The sequence below is a fragment of the Megalobrama amblycephala genome, linkage group LG14, assembly GCF_018812025.1.
Source record: "Megalobrama amblycephala isolate DHTTF-2021 linkage group LG14, ASM1881202v1, whole genome shotgun sequence".
Classification (NCBI taxonomy): domain Eukaryota; kingdom Metazoa; phylum Chordata; class Actinopteri; order Cypriniformes; family Xenocyprididae; genus Megalobrama; species Megalobrama amblycephala.
The window spans coordinates 51,769,864-51,785,938 of record NC_063057.1 but is presented as its reverse complement, the minus strand read 5'-3'; the positions used below and the strand labels follow the sequence as shown (position 1 = coordinate 51,785,938).

Below are 16,075 nucleotides of genomic sequence, written 5' to 3'. Positions count from 1 at the left end.
TCTTAATTTGTGTTCTGAAGATGAACGAAGGTCTTACGGGTGTGGAACGACATGAGGGTGAGTAATTAATGACAGAATTTTAACCCTTTAATAGTAGCTTTTTGTCTTGTATATTTAGTAAATAAGAGCATTCTGTGAAATTGAAATCAAATTTAAGTTAATTTTATTAAATATAATGAAATAAATCTTGTAAAATAACATTTTTTTTTGTGCTGAAGTGCTGTTGTTTTTATCATTCTCATGTATGTGTGTTTTCCCTGGTAGGGCTTTACGCAGGCATCAAGTTCTTTATTATAGACTTCCTTTTTAAGAGCTGTCCGAAACTCCGAGACAAATACGACACTCCGTACATCATGTGGAACAGCCTGCCCACCGACCCTCAGCTGAAAGAGCGCAGCAATGCCACTGTGTCTCGACGGGTGAGAAAGAAAGAGACAATGTCATACTCTAACAGCAGCCTCCTGGGTGTTTTTACATTTAAAATGTCATACCTATTTGAAACATTTTTTTCAGAGTGTCAGGCACTGTAAATGTGTGTGTGTGAGAGTGATGGGTGTTGCCTCGTAGGAGAATCATCAGTGCAGGTCGCTGACATGACGATCACATATAATCTGTTGTTTTTCTCTCTCAGCTGTCTGGGTGTGAGAAGGTAGGGACTGTGGTGTGCTTCTGCCAGCACCTGTGTGTGTGAGATCAAACCAGCTGACCTTACTTTCTTTACCTGTGTGTGTTTGGATCTAGATGCACCTTGTGATATGAAGTTTGCCTGTGCCCAAATGGATCAAAATGGCCACTTAGTTTCAGTAGCCCAGTTAACTTAACTTAGGTGTATTTCACAGAGAAATGTCCAGGTCATATTTCACCACAAAATTAAAAGATATTTATATATATATATATATTGGACCAGGCTTTTATTTAATTTATTTAACTACAATTATTTCCCACCCAAGTTTTTGCTATTATAGACCTTGTGTGCAATTTTGTGTCACATCTGCATCACTGTCGAAGAGTAATTAGCAGTGATGGGAATAACGGCATTATAAATAAATGGTGTTACTTTTTTCAGTAATGAGTAATCAAACAAATTACTTTTCCCCCCGTTACAACGCCGTTACCGTTACTGACAAAAAAATGCGCCGTTACTATAATGAGCTCACTGAAGCGGTTTTCATCCGAATAGGCTCTTTCACAGCCATACGACCTGCAAAGTTTATTCTCTGGTGTGTGTGTTGGGGTGGGACACGTAAGCTAACTGATGATGATTGATGTGTGACTAGAGATGATAGACTGTTTTGTTGTAAAGAAATAGTACAGGTTAGTCATACACAAATATAAATTTAAACTGATTTTTTCTAAAAGTTTTTTTCTAGTCGACTCATAGTTGTTCATTTAAGCAATTAGTTGACTGATCACATTCATATTCATTTAATTTCTTAAACGCTGCAGAGAATAAACCATAATAATGAGCGCACACATAAAGCCTGCCATAAAGAACCGGCAAAAGTAATGATTATGAATGTGACAAAAACATCAAGGAGACATTTATAAGACGCGCTCCAGTTCACGTGCAAGTGATCGCGCCGGCGCCTTCATGTCATGATTATATTGTCTGCTATAGGTATTTGCTTGTTATTTATTAAATCCAGGCAATTGGTTGATGAAACATTTTATTAAAATTAAGATGCAATTTTTACAAAACGAAATTTACTTTAAAGAAAGGCTTTCAACAAAACAAAACTTAATGAAGTGGTCAAAATCATGTCTGACCCACTCCATGTCTCCTGATATATTGCGCATTTATGATGGATCCTGTCTTATGCTGTTCTCTTTTCATAATCAAATAGATGAAATTAAAAAATAACATTAAAATAGGCCTCTTTAAACATAAATATGAAACTAAATAAGTTTTCTTTAATACCAACACGTACAATACAGAGAAATTTCATGTTGTGAGGAAGAGCGGATCATGTGTCGAGACGGATCAAGCATAATTTATTTTTAGACTTATTTGTTGGCCAGTTGTGGTCTGTGCAATAAAAATTAAAAGTTCTAGACCATCTATTGTGTTTTATTTTTCCACAAATGATAATATTTACAATAATATATTGAATTTGATAGGTATCTCTCACATTGTCCCAAAGCAACATTAAAATTGATTAGTGTACAATGATTTATAATAATGCGTTTTTTTTTTCCATTTAGTGTCCATTTCATTCATTTAACATATGTAATATTGGGGCATCCAAGTTATTTGACATATTTGAATTTTTTTTTTTTTTTTTTAAAGTAATGCAATAGTTACTTTCCCTGGTAATTAGTTACTTTTATAATGATGTAACTCAGTTACTATTTGTGAGAAGTAACTAGTAACTATAACTAATTACTTTTTCTAAGTAACATGCCCGAAACTGGTAATTAGCTGGTGAAGTGGATTTAATTGTAGAAGGTTATCATGAGCATTGTAATGTTTGAAGCTGATATCATAACAAATGTCACTAGACTGAGAAGATTTTAAAACGAGATCTTACCTTCATAATGTGGAAATATAAACCTGAAGACAGAACACAACGAGTGTAGTGCTGAAAAGGGGCAGGGCTACATAAGGTCTATAATAAATGATAATAATAGAAAAACATTCTTTTTATTGTAATGCCAAAAAACCTCTCATTACTACGTAACCCCTAAAGTGACATGATGATGGAAAAAATTAGATGGGTTTTTTGCGAATGTACGCAAAGTTTCTCGGCGGAACGTAAGACATTTGCGAGAGAATGCAAAAGCATTGACATAATTTTTCCTCCCATCTCATTTTTTTTCCATTACCATCTCCCTTTAGGGGCACTGTACTTTACTCAGCCCCATGTCATCCAAGATGTCCACGTCCTTCTTAGGTATAGTCTTAAAATCGTCTTTATTTTCTTCATCCAAACTCTAATTATGTGGTGTAATATCAGATAGACATTTCTTGCTCTCTGCTGTATTGGCTCTTTATTTAAAAATCTGGTATAAAATATCATTAATTGACTGATACAGCTGTAAAATAAGATTAAGATTGACTGATACAGGTGTAACATATAGAGCTAATGTGCCATTTTGAATCCATTTTCACAGACTATGTGTTGGGTTTGCTCTGTGTGTGCATACTGTAGATAGTGTCATTCAGGACAAAAAGGATTGCTTTGCTCAAAATCTGAGTAGTATCCACCAGTGTTATTTTAGTATAATTGAGATACTGTTATATTGTTTTTATTAACAAATTGTATTATTTATTTATTTTTTTTACTTTTTTTTTTATATTTTCAGTTTCATTTTAGCTAATTTTTAAAAAAAAAAAAATTATTTTTTATTATTTTTTATTATTTTTTAAGTCTCTCTATATATATATATATATATATATATATTTTTTTTTTTTTTTTTTTTTTTTTTTTTTTACAGTGCAGCTGTAGTTTGGGTTCATTGAAGTAGATCATTAGATCATTAGAGGTAGAAATAGTTGAATTTTTGCCTTTAGGACCCTTCATGTATTTTGACTGTGTTGTCATGGGAGTCTTTACAGAGAAAACATACTACATGCCCTTGAGAATGAGCTCAATGGCGGTTGGTCACATTACCTTTAACCTTCTCTCAATATCATTACACTGACTTACCTACATGAACGCATTTCATGTTGACTTTTGCTTTCATGTTGTAATTACCGTAATTACGAGATGACTACACGTAAATTGCTGTTCACGTCCTTGGACTCGAAATTATGCGCAACACTATCAACCACAATATGAATCTGCAGCGGTCAAGTGGTACAAGTCGGAGCTCTCCAAAAAATTCCCAGTTTACAAGTTGTAATTATGAGTTCTATGAGGATGTGAACGCTTTTTACATGTCGTAATCTCTTAATTGCGGTAATTACAACATGCCGCAAATGCACTTTGTATAAGTGATGATGAAAAAAAAAACTTTTTTAAGCTTAAAGTCAACAGGAAACCAAAATGAAACCTGTTTGCTTCCCTAATGTATATTAAAAGTAAGGGATAATCCACTGCTAGCTGTGTATTAAACGATTTTAATGCACAACGTCGGGGGGAAAAAACCACCTGACGCAAAGTGAAGCATTCAGATCGTTTAATGTACAGTTAGCCATTGATTATCCCGCTTATACCATGGTCATTTGCCAGCATTGACGAGTTAAAGCTGTTATTGATGTTTGCAGCACAATATTTGACCGGAAGGGTTAAAACGACGTTAGAGCTAGCATTCTTTCCGCTTTAAATCTTACACAGAGATAAAGTAGTAGAGTAAGGTTACATTTATTTGATTGAATTATAGTATTTATTTGAATGAATTAGCCTATCGAGAGAGAGAAATGTGCGTGTGAATTACCTGCATCTGTGCAGTGTCTCTCTACTATCATTGAAGCTGTGAGTTGAATTACTTTAAAAAACAGAGACGTTACAACCTCCTTGCAGACTGCCGAGTAATATAATTTAGCGATTCAGTAGCGAAGTTAATGTATTAATAAAAATTCACGAGTAGCTTTGACAACAAGTTTTTTGTGTGCTGTGCGGGTCAGTTACTTATGTGTGTGTGCGCGCTTCAATGAAAATTTGATATAGAATGGTGATTTAACTGACTGGCATTACTTGTGCATTAAACAGTTTTATTGCACACCTTCCAGCCAATCAGAATCAGACAGACCATGGTATAATTCCTATTGTGAGTGATTGATTAGTGCATGTGCTTCCAGAAGAAAAAAAATGTTTCTTTACCTCCTCAAACAGCTATCCTTTATAAATATAAATATCATGAATACCCTGTCCCAGAAATATGTGAGATTATGTAAGTAGAATGGGAAAGATTTACTTTAATGTTTTGGCTAAAACTATCAGTTAAAGGTGCAATATGTAAGAATTTTGCAGTAAAATATCCAAAAACCACTAGGCCAGTGTTATATATTTTGTTCACTTGAGTACTTACAATATCCCAAATGTTTGCAACTATTTGTAAATTGTGAGAAAATTGCAATTTTAACCAAGGCTCCGGGACGTGTGAGGAGTCGCCTGTCAATTGCGTCATACCCGCGGTACCCTTGGTTTTATTTTGTAGAAACCATGGAAACACCAAAGACGCTTTAATATTTACATGACAAAACTAATAATTGTTATATAGCTCAACACGTTTAGTCTTATTGTTTAAATCTAATTTTCTTTTTTGCGAGTATCATGCTTTACCATGCCTTAGAGAAAAACACTATTTTGTGAAGTAGCTAACATAGCATAATCAGATGCAGCTTTATTTTTAGTAACAGTAATACAGCATTTTCTCCATCATACAATACGTTTTAAAATTAATTGCATGCCATTTATCAACACAAGCCATCCAGCATTTAATATGACATTCTAAAATCGATCTTACTGCAGTGTTTAACAGTGTCTCACAGCAGCCGCCGAGTGAACGGACAGAGTAACGTTAAAACATTTTCAACACACTCAAATGTATCTAATATGATAAACAGAGCTGCGTTACCTCATACTCATGACTGGAAAAGCGGAAGCGGTGCCGGCGACTGTGTCATAATAAAAGTTCTGCTGCTCGCGGCGTGTGTTGCGCAATCGCTCCAGCGACCTCGTTCAGCTCCCACAACACTCGGTCCTGCTCTGCTTCATACTACAGTAACGTTAATAATCACATCCATGAACATGATTTATTCCCGAGTCCTATCCCAATTCTTTTCCACCGGCCGTTGAGGTGAAAACCACATATCCCAAGATTCCACGCTCAAACTTGGCGTCATCAAGCTACACCTTTGTTTTGAATAGACCTCTAGCGACCTCTAGCGGACAGAAAATATTACATATTGCACCTTTAATGCAAACTGTTTCTTTGAGTAGTTATAAAATCCCTCCCTTTTATGTTAAGATTCAGCCAGTGGTCTCACGGAGCAGTTTAGCCACCATCCCACCCGGAGTGGCCCGCGAGGAAGAGAGTGGCCGTCCACACAACACAAAGAAAGGAGCATTCCATGAGATCTTCAACCTACCTGAGATTGAGAGACCTCTGCCCGGTGAGATCTCTCGTAGACTTGGTTCTTGTCTTATGAGACTTTGCATCCCGAAGAAAAAAAGTACTTGAAACCTAAATAAGCTTGAGTTGGACACGCCAAACAGATTTTTACTCGCTTCTCTTTCCACTTGTTTACAACCATGTGATTTAGTTGTGTCTTTTTTCAGTATGTGAGAATGGATGGAGATGCTGTCTGATAAACAGAGACAGGAAGATGCCCACTGACTACATTCGCAACGGGATGCTCTATGTCACCGAGAAGTAAGAAACATTTGCTCAGCGGTGTTGGGGAAAGTTACTTTTAAAAGTAATGCGTTACAGTATTGCGTTACTCCCTAAAAGTTACTAATTGCGTTACTTCTTATGGAAAGTTACGAGTAATCGCTTACTCACATTTAGTCTAGAACTACAATTACCATCATGTTTACACCTCTTCACTTACTCAAGATTTCTCTCAACATGGAGACAAGAGAGGTGCCAGTCAATAAATTTGAAAACAAAGTAACTTGCGTTACTTATTTGAAAAAGTAACTCCGATATTTTGTTGTATATGTAAAAGAAATGCGTTCCATATCAATCAGTCACGTTTGATGTTACGTCCCATTGTGTCAATCAGTTCTGACGTAACGTCTCCGTTCCCTCCTTCAGGGAACGGGGGTTACATTAGACACTGAGACATTACTTTACTCGTTGCTTGAAAAAAAGTAATCTGATTATGTAACTCACGTTACTTGTAATGCGTTACCCCCAACACGGTTGCTCAGTATCTGATTGCTGATTCTTCTAAAGATCTCTTTCATGTCATCATGAATATGTTCATGCAATTTTTTTTACATCATAACAGATTGAGAGACTCCCTAGAATCAACATGTACACTGATGTATATTAATGAAGTAACAGTATAATGACAATTTGCTTGTCTCTTCATCAGCTACCTGTGTTTTGAGAGCTCCAGCTCAAGATCGGGGTCTTCAAAGAAGAACAAAGTCATAAAACTGGTGGACATCACAGATATACAGAAGGTATGTTTAGTGTTATTAATGTAATGAAATAAATGACAACATGACAAACTTAAGTAGCTATTAGAAATGTTGCATTGGTAACTAACTGAAATAAATGAGACTGTTTCAGCTTTTGTTATTAACTTTATGGATCTTTGACTACTTATGCTTCATGCACTTTCTTGATATGAGGACTGACTTTGTGTAACACAGCAGTAGGTGGCAGCAATGCACCACTGGCATTGAAAAATGCATTTTCTTTTAAATAATTGAGGAATTATTTTAAAATTCCTAAAAGCAGTTTTGGAGTTAAAATTCTAATTTTACACAATTATAGTGCAGTTATAATTATTATAAAATTGATTTGCAAATATTCAGATTGCTTTTGCAAAACAAAAAACTACTAATCTAAGATTCTAATATATTAAAAAGCATTTTTAATACTTTCACTCATTTTCTCATACCATAGAAATGGAATACAACTTTTGCCCAGATCTGCAGTCTGTCAATTGTCAGCAGACAGACTTCACAGAAAGCTGCATAGTGTTTGATGAGCACAGACTTTTTAGGCATCAGACCGTTGGCTGTCAGATTTTATGTCAGAGTCTGAGCCCAGACTACTCAACTCTGACTGGCTTTGACTTTCAGCAACTAGTATCATCTTGTCCGAATTAAAAATCAGAGCAAAAGTGCTGTAGTATATTCCAGCCTAAAACTGAACAATGGCAAACTCAAATTTAAATTCTGCAGTTTCCAAGATGGTGAAGTTGATACAAATGAACACATCTGAGGAAGAACTAGTCACTTTGATTTGACAGTTTTGTGAGGTTTACAAAACATATTCAGTTCTTTAAAGTCGGCATGAAACAATAGTTGCGATAATCTTTTCTTCCCTATTGTGATGTGTATCCAAGTGAAACGGCTTCTGGAATAAAAAAAAATGGAGGGTGGGATTTGATTTTGTCGTTCAGGAATTGATTGGACCATAGGAAAGTGGGCGTTGCTAACTAAGTGGAGGCAGATCTGAATAGTAGTTTGCAGTCAGTTGTGGAGGATATTTAGTCCCACCCTCCGCCGAGACACACGTCATGAAGAGAACAGACGTCGCTTCGAGGGGGAGGGGAGGTTACCATTTTTGATTAATAATGATGTGCACGGAAAAGTCATTTATAATAAACACTGCAACAGTTTAATTGTTTGTGGGAAAATAAGCTGTAAAGTGGACCAAAGTGAGCTACACTTTATTCATAATCCTTTTGTTTTCCCATAGTAGGACATCATTTTGAGGAATTGTTACCATAATATTTAATATATATATATATATATATATATATATATATATATATATATATATATATATATATATATATACTACTGTTGCTGTTTCAATAACTCTTTTCCTTTTTCACAGTACAAAGTTTTATCAGTTCTACCTGGGTCTGGAATGGGCATCTCTATTGCCACCCCATCAACACAGAAGGTAGTCACGTCAATTTGTATAGTGCTTCACAGTACACATTGTTTCAAAGCAGAAAATGTTATGATGTTTATAATATCTTATAGTCGCATTTAGCAGATTAGTACTGAGCAATAATATAGCTTACATTTTGGAGGATACAAGCAATCAAGCAGTTGCTATATTGTATATATCACCCTATGTGAGCATACTGTATATACATACTTATATATCCTACTTTATATAAAGAGCTGGATGATAATATATTTAAATTTTGCGATGATATAAACAATCAAACAGTTGTGATTTACTATATATTATAAATCGCTTCATGCATGTATGCAGATAAATATATCTTGCTTAAAAGCTATTTGATGTCTTTTTTACAGTGACATCACCCTCATTGAAATAATTAAAGTGTCTGTTTTTGATGAATAATTGAGTAAAGTCTGACAGTGAATCGCTTTATCTTGTTCTCGTAGCCACTGGTCTTTGGTGCCATGATACACAGAGACGAGGCCTTTGAGACGATCTTCACCCAGTACATGAAGATCATGACCACAGCCAACCCTGAGACATAACTCAACCTTTTATCCTTCTGGAGGATATCTTGTTTGGAAAAGTATGGGACCAGTGTTTCCTGTCTGGTTAACTTTAATTGACAGTAATTTGGATGATTGTCGGCTTATGATGTGACCAGCAGGAGATTTAGCGAGCTGACATTCCAGCGAGAGTTCTGCATCTCAAAGAAGAGACTTTTTTTCAACCGGAGGGATGCGGGCGGCTTCTCGTCATGCTCGACTGTGACCTTTTTGGCTTTCAAAGATGAGCACATAGATCAGACTTCATGTTTTGTACTCATCTCTCAATGATTCAGATTTCATGTCTGGTTTTATCCTAGAAGATGTTACGGGGGGTGGGGGTGGGGTGTTAAAGAAGGTCTTTAACACTTTAAACATTGCAAGAATACATTTTCTTAATCAGTATTTTTGTTTAAAACAAGACACATTAGTCAAACTTAATTCAAGATATGTGTCTTGTTTTCTTACACAATTTTGATTCTCAAGTAAATTTGTCTTTTAACGAAATTTAGATATTTTGTACTGGAAAACGACAAAAATACTGATTAATACAAAGAAAAAAAAAGGCTGTTCACACTTTAGGTGTTTTGCAGCAACAAATCGACTGGAAGTCATTAATTTTCAATGAGAATTGGCAATTTAAGGCACCGTACAGGTAGTTTATATTCAATCTTCTCAGCCATGAAGCTTTCAAATCTCATTTGTGCCAGTGTTCAGTTAGAAAAAGATGACTTTTTTATTTCTAAAAGTTATGAGGCCGGTTATAAAGTTGAACTTTGCTCACTTTTTTATGTTGGCAATGGTCGCTGATTTTCAAGTTGCAAGAAATCGACAGCTTTCATTGAAAATGACTTCTGGTTACTTTGTCACTGCAAATCACTGTCAGTGTAAATGACCTTTAAGACTGATAAACAAAGCCTTTTTTTTCTTTTCTTTTTTTTTTTTACATTTGTTTACATTGTTGCTGTGTGCGTACAACACAGACACACACAAACTCACTTAATCTCATCTCTCAGCAAAGTGTGCTTCATATGTTTTTAGCAGAACATCTTCCCAAACTTAACTTTGGGAAAGTGTATTTTCAAATGGTTTCAAATGGCCTTTGCTGTAATGTCGTAGCAGTCAGCAGAATCATTGCTAATTGATTGGTTTGCTTACATTTGAAAACACTAGTTAGATATGAAAGGTGTCAAACACAGATAAGAAAATTTGGTCGCACTTTATATTGCAGTATGTGTACTAACTGTGTACTTATACAAGAAAGTACTGAGTAATATAAGGTAACTACTTGGACATAATATTAAGGTTAGGTTTAGTACATAGTACAAACATGTAGAACAGGACTGTAAAATAAAGTGCTATCGAACATTTTTACCAAGTATTTCATGTATGTATGTCTTACAGATGAACACCAGTTACTTGATAATATTTTGTCACTTAAACTGTTGCTAAATGAAGTTAAATATAGTAGATGTTCACAGAACCTATTCATAAAGTGACTGTAGTATAAGTCTTTGGATGAATCTCACAAAGAAATATTCAGATCATATTTCACCTAAAAAAAATGAAAATAATGTAAAAATAATATATATTAAAAACTTGAGACAGTTTCCTCCACACATTCTCAATAACATAATGCAAAAATAAAAATGGCATACATTAAATTATACTTAACATTTGTGTTACAAATGCACTTTATAATTTCATTAAGTTTATTTTTCATTATGAATGAGATTTTATTTTCACATCAAGAAAATGTCACATTGAAAAAAAAATGCTAAGAGGTTAAAGTAACATGTGACGTGTAAATTTCAGTTTTTGTGAGATTCACCCCTTTACACTCATCAGCCACTATAAAGTGTAACTTTTAATTGCTTTGGTTTAATTAACATTGAGGGAAAAAAGCTTGACTTTTAGTCAGATTATTTCAGAACAGCTAATGTATAAACTTTTGAAAAACATCCTTTGGCACAAACAAGCATCACATCTGCTCAATGCTTTAGTAGTAAATGCAGTATGATGCGAATAGCCTGTAATGTTGCAATTTACCATAATAGGTTCCATACTGGAAAATAAGAGAAACCGAAATGAAGGAATTTTTATTGTACAGTATTTATAGTGGGCCACACATTTTGTTGCTCTACCCTAAACTGAAGTGGTTGATTGCACAGATATACTACAACATTAAGAGTTGATTTTAATAAGTAGCGGATATGTATTTGTATCTAAGACATTCCAAAGATCATCATTTTAGGAGAAAATACTGTTCATACTTTGTCTTCCCATACATCTGTTAGTTTATTCACATTTTTGAGGGACTGTTGAATGTTGCTCAGCTCCCAAAGATGAATCAGTGTATTTTACCAAAGGCCCTCTAGAGCAGGTGTCTCGAACCATGCTCCTCAAGGCCTACCATCCTGCAGAGTTTAGCTCCAACCCTAATCAAACACACCTGAACCAGCTAATCAAGGTGTTGAAGGTATAGCAGGTAAGTGTATTGGAGCAGGGTTGGAACTGAAGTCTGCAGGAAGGTAGGCCTCCAGGAGCAGGGTTGACTACCCCTGCCAACCCTAGAGCTTTTGGAAGTCTCCCACACTCTGGCTGTTGTGTTGGATTGCACTAATGAAGCGCAGAATGAATAGGATAACTTCTAGGTTACTAATGTAACCCCTGTTCCCTGAAGGAGGGAACAGAGACGTTACATTGCTACTGGCCTATTGGGGTCTTGCCTGGGAGCCCAATCACCCAAGTGGTAACTATACAAGCCAATGAACATTGGCCAGTGAGATTTGCATGACGAATCTCACCTACTCAGACATGTGGGTGTAAATATGACAGGCAATACTCACTTCATTCATGTTTTGCTGAGGAGCCGAGACTCGGATCCCGGCCATTCAGTGGTCGTTCAGGGCTGTGGCAGGAGGGAGGTAACATCTCTGTTCCCTCCTTCAAGGAGCGGGGGTTACATTAGAAGCTAGACATTCCCATTCAGTCAGTCATGTTCTATGTTACGGCGATACTGATATATGGGGGTTCCTATGGAAAGCGCCACAGCCACTGAATTTTGTTACAAGTGTTGGAGATACAGATGCTGACAAGTTGTTGTGTGCCCTTTTGACAACTGCCCTCTACGCAGTCGTAACCTACCCAGCGCTCCACGTAAGCCCAAGGAAAATAGTCCTCCATACCAGTGGGATATTATGATAAGAGGAACTCACCTGAAGAGCAAGTAGGCACTCGTATCCCCCCGTTAGAGGGGAATGACACTGCAAGCTAGACACCAAGAAACCATCTCCACTCGGAGATTGTAGAATCTCACAAACGTGTTAAGTGTCACCCAGTCCACAGCTCTGCAGATGTCTGCCAGAGACAGACATCCAGGGGTCTTCCTGCCAGGAAGAACACCAATCAGTGAACAGACTCTACTTCAAACATAAGTGTGCCTGGTAGAGGGGGCTCTAGCTTGAATGATAGTGTCTACTACCTCCAGTGATAGGCAACTTAATTCCTCTGCTTCCTGTCCAGAGACCACACGTGGAGGTTCCAGAGGTCTGGGCACGGGTGCCACATGGTGGCCCGTCCTTGAAAAAGCAGGCCCTTCCTCAGGGGAATCTGCCAGGGAGGGGCTGTCGCGTGGAGCATCAGGTCCGAAAACCAGGTCCGGGTGGGCCAGTAAGGCACAACCATCAATACCTGCTCTTCGTGCTCCCTGACCTTGCACAGTGTCTGTGCGAGCAGGCTCACTGGGGAAATGCATACTTGCGTAGGCCCCGGGGCCAGCTGTGTGCCAGAGCATCTGTTCTGAGGGTCCCCTTGGTCAGAGAATAGAACAACTGGCAGTGGAATGACTTCTGGGAGGCAAACAGTATTACCTGTGCATTCCCAAATTGACTCCAGATCAGCTGGACCACCTGGGGGTGGGGTCTCCATTCTCCCAAGAGTGTAAACTGTCATGAGAGCACGTTGGATGCACGATTGAGCTTGCCTGTGATGTGAACGGCGTGAAGCATCATGAGCTTATCCCGCTTACATGGAGGTTGATGTATGCAACAGTCACAGTGTTGTCCGTATGGACCAACACGCACTTGTCCTGAAGCAACGGTCATAACTGCTGTATGACGAACAGCACTGCCAGCAACTACAGGCAATTGGTATCCCATTGCAGTTGAGGTCCTGTCCAGGAGTCCAATGCTACACGCCCATTGCACACTGTCTGTGTGATGGCCACACGGAATGTGCCGCAGAGCTATGCCCATCTTGGGACTCGGCCGTGTAGCCAGTGCTGAAGCGGTCTCATATGCATCAATCCGAGCAGTGTTACTGTGGCTGCGGATGCCATATGCCCCAGGAGCCTCTGAATTTTTTTCAGTGGAACTGCTGTCTCTTGCCTGAATGTATTCAGACAATTCAGCACTGACTCTTTGGCCATGCTGACCAAGTTCAACTCCATACCAAGAAAAGAGATGCTCTGTGTGGGGAAGAGCTTGCTCTTTTCCCAGTTGACCCGAAGCCCCAGATGGCTGAACACCAGGGTCCCCTGTGTTTGCCTAACTGATCCCAAGAGAATGAGTCAGTCATCGAGATATGCAAGTTCAATATGTGAATGCCCACCTTCCTGAGCAGGGTAAGGACAGCCTCTGTGACTTTGGTAAAGATGTGGGGAGACAGGGACAGCCCAAAAGGGAGACCTTGTACTGATATGCTCGACCCTCGAAGCAAAGCGTAGGAAAGGTCTGTCGAGGTAAAATCGAGTGCTGGGTGGCAACAGAGGGGATCTAGATTTTTCTCTGTGCACAGCCCTTTCATGAAGCGAATCACCCCTGTATGTGCCAACACCCCGGCAGGAGAGATCCGAAATAAACTATTTTTAGCAATTAAAATTGCTCTTTCTCTGTACAGTAATCCACTTCATTTGAAGAATGACTGGAATGAGTTGATTGCTTTTCACAACCACTCGTCTCCAAAGCAAAATATAATAAGTGAGTAATGCCGGTCATATTTATGCCCGCATGTCCAGGTAGGTGTGACTCGGCATGCAAATCTCACTGGCCAATGTTTATTGGCTTGTTTAGTTACCACTTGGAGGTGACTGGGCTCCCAGGTGAGACCCCGATACATCAGTATCAGCGTAATGTTGAATGTGACTGACTGAATGGGAACTAATAGTTTTGCCAAATGTTGTTTCTTTAACTGCTCATTGTCTGTCTCAAACTGATGTTTACACAAGCTGGGTCAAAAACAGTCAAGACCAGTTTGATCCCTGCTAACCAGCCCAGCCCAGGGGCATGAAAACTGGTATAATATCATTTTTGGTCTTTTCTTGGGGAAAGGGGATATTTTTCTTATGGTATTGGGCACAAATGCTTTTAGAAAATGTATCAGCTCTAAGACACTAATTATGAGTATACTGATATAGCACATGAGTGAATTTCACAAAAACGGACAAGAACATGCCCAGGGGCCGGATTCACAAAAATATTCTTAGGAAAGAAGTTTAAAAGAGGTTCTTTAGATAAATTCCAAGAAGTTCTAACACTGTGTCTACACCGGACGTGACCGTTGATGTGTTGTATCGCACCGCAACATCCAGTGTCTACACTGGATGCAACAAAGCAACCATTGCAAATCCATTACTGATATATAGTTCTGCTCCACTTCACATACGATGAGTGGTAGGGGAATTTTAGAATAACACGATAGCCATTTATGACATTTTATTTAACAGCAACTGCAGCTCATTCTGCACGTCATACATCATTACGCCATTTCTACGTCATTGCACATGCGCAGTTCTTTTGCACTTTTGGTATCAATCCGATCAAGTGTTTACATGTCTTCTCAATCCGATTACAAAAGGAATTAACCACCCCTTCCAATCCAACAGAAATTTAATTCGGATCGAGCTCAATCGGATCAATTAAGGTGTTTACATGAAGGCTTTTCAGCTGTCAACGGATTGGTTGCATGTAAACGTAGCCACTGTTTATGGTTCATGATCGATTGGTCACTTCGATCACATTGGAGTACTCGTCCACATTCCTAATATGTATTACTCTATATGTAGCTAGTGTTGTAATGCATGTTAATATTTGACACAACCCAATAAATTCACTGAACATCTTACCTTTGGGGATTTTTTTTTTTTTTTTAATTCTTTAAATATTGTTTGAAATAAGTATTCTTTGAATACGTCTTAAATTGTGTCTTAACATTGTTAAGATAACATTCTTAAGAAAAGATTTTTGGAATACAAAATATTCTTGTGTTTTCTTAAGTTAGAAAATAAGAAGGCAATAGCAGTTAAGAAGAATTTTATTCTTCAGAATGCTTTGTGAATCCAGCCCCAGGTCATATTTCACTCAAAATTTAGAAAGACACTTTTCCCCAAATTTTCTTTTAAAAAATCTCAGCTGTTATATAACGGAGCCCTGCACATGACATGACATTGGAAAAAATATGGATATCGTGGCCACCAATTAGTTTTATGATCAATCCGATTCCCTTGTTTAACTAAACTGTGGCCACATTGTAATAATTCATTCCCTTGTAATTCGTGGCCACGTATATATTTGTCCGCCTGTCATGTGCAAAAGACGGCTCTGTAAATATGCGAAAAACAATGATATATTTAAATAATATAATGTAATATAGTATATTTTTAAGTATTTCTCATGGTTATATTTATTGTACTGCCTTAAATTTATGCTGATTTAAATTTTTAAAATAGTGTTCTGGTGACATGATGCTCATTTCCATCTGCCAAATTCTCAGTACCCTAATGCAAAAAAAAGAAAGAAAAAAAAAAAGATTAAAACTTATTTGCATTATGGTAATGAAAGTTTGGGGATACAATTTCACAATACAAAAACACTTTTCTTTATGCAAAATATAATTACTTATTTTTTTCTTTTTATTTTATGGTGAATTGGGGGCAGTCATGGCCTAATGGTTAGAGAGTCAGACTGGTAACCCAAAGGTCG

At 37.5% G+C, this 16,075-nt stretch overlaps 1 protein-coding gene across 4 annotated transcripts in view; it reads left to right on the top strand.

The window, feature by feature from the left end:
• Positions 1 to 15,218, top strand: part of gramd4a (GRAM domain containing 4a) — a 73,436-nt gene extending 58,218 nt beyond the window's left edge. For 2 of the 4 annotated variants that reach the window (XM_048154971.1, XM_048154974.1), the window contains 7 exons: positions 265 to 419; positions 632 to 649; positions 5,914 to 6,058; positions 6,225 to 6,318; positions 6,989 to 7,079; positions 8,470 to 8,538; positions 8,997 to 15,218. In XM_048154971.1, coding sequence (XP_048010928.1) covers positions 265 to 419; positions 632 to 649; positions 5,914 to 6,058; positions 6,225 to 6,318; positions 6,989 to 7,079; positions 8,470 to 8,538; positions 8,997 to 9,095 — 671 coding nt within the window. In that variant the 3' untranslated portion in view covers positions 9,096 to 15,218. The remainder of the gene's footprint in view (positions 1 to 264; positions 420 to 631; positions 650 to 5,913; positions 6,059 to 6,224; positions 6,319 to 6,988; positions 7,080 to 8,469; positions 8,539 to 8,996) is intronic. The other 2 variants (XM_048154972.1, XM_048154973.1) reach the window with 2 other exon arrangements.
• The last annotated feature ends 857 nt before the right edge of the window (positions 15,219 to 16,075 follow it).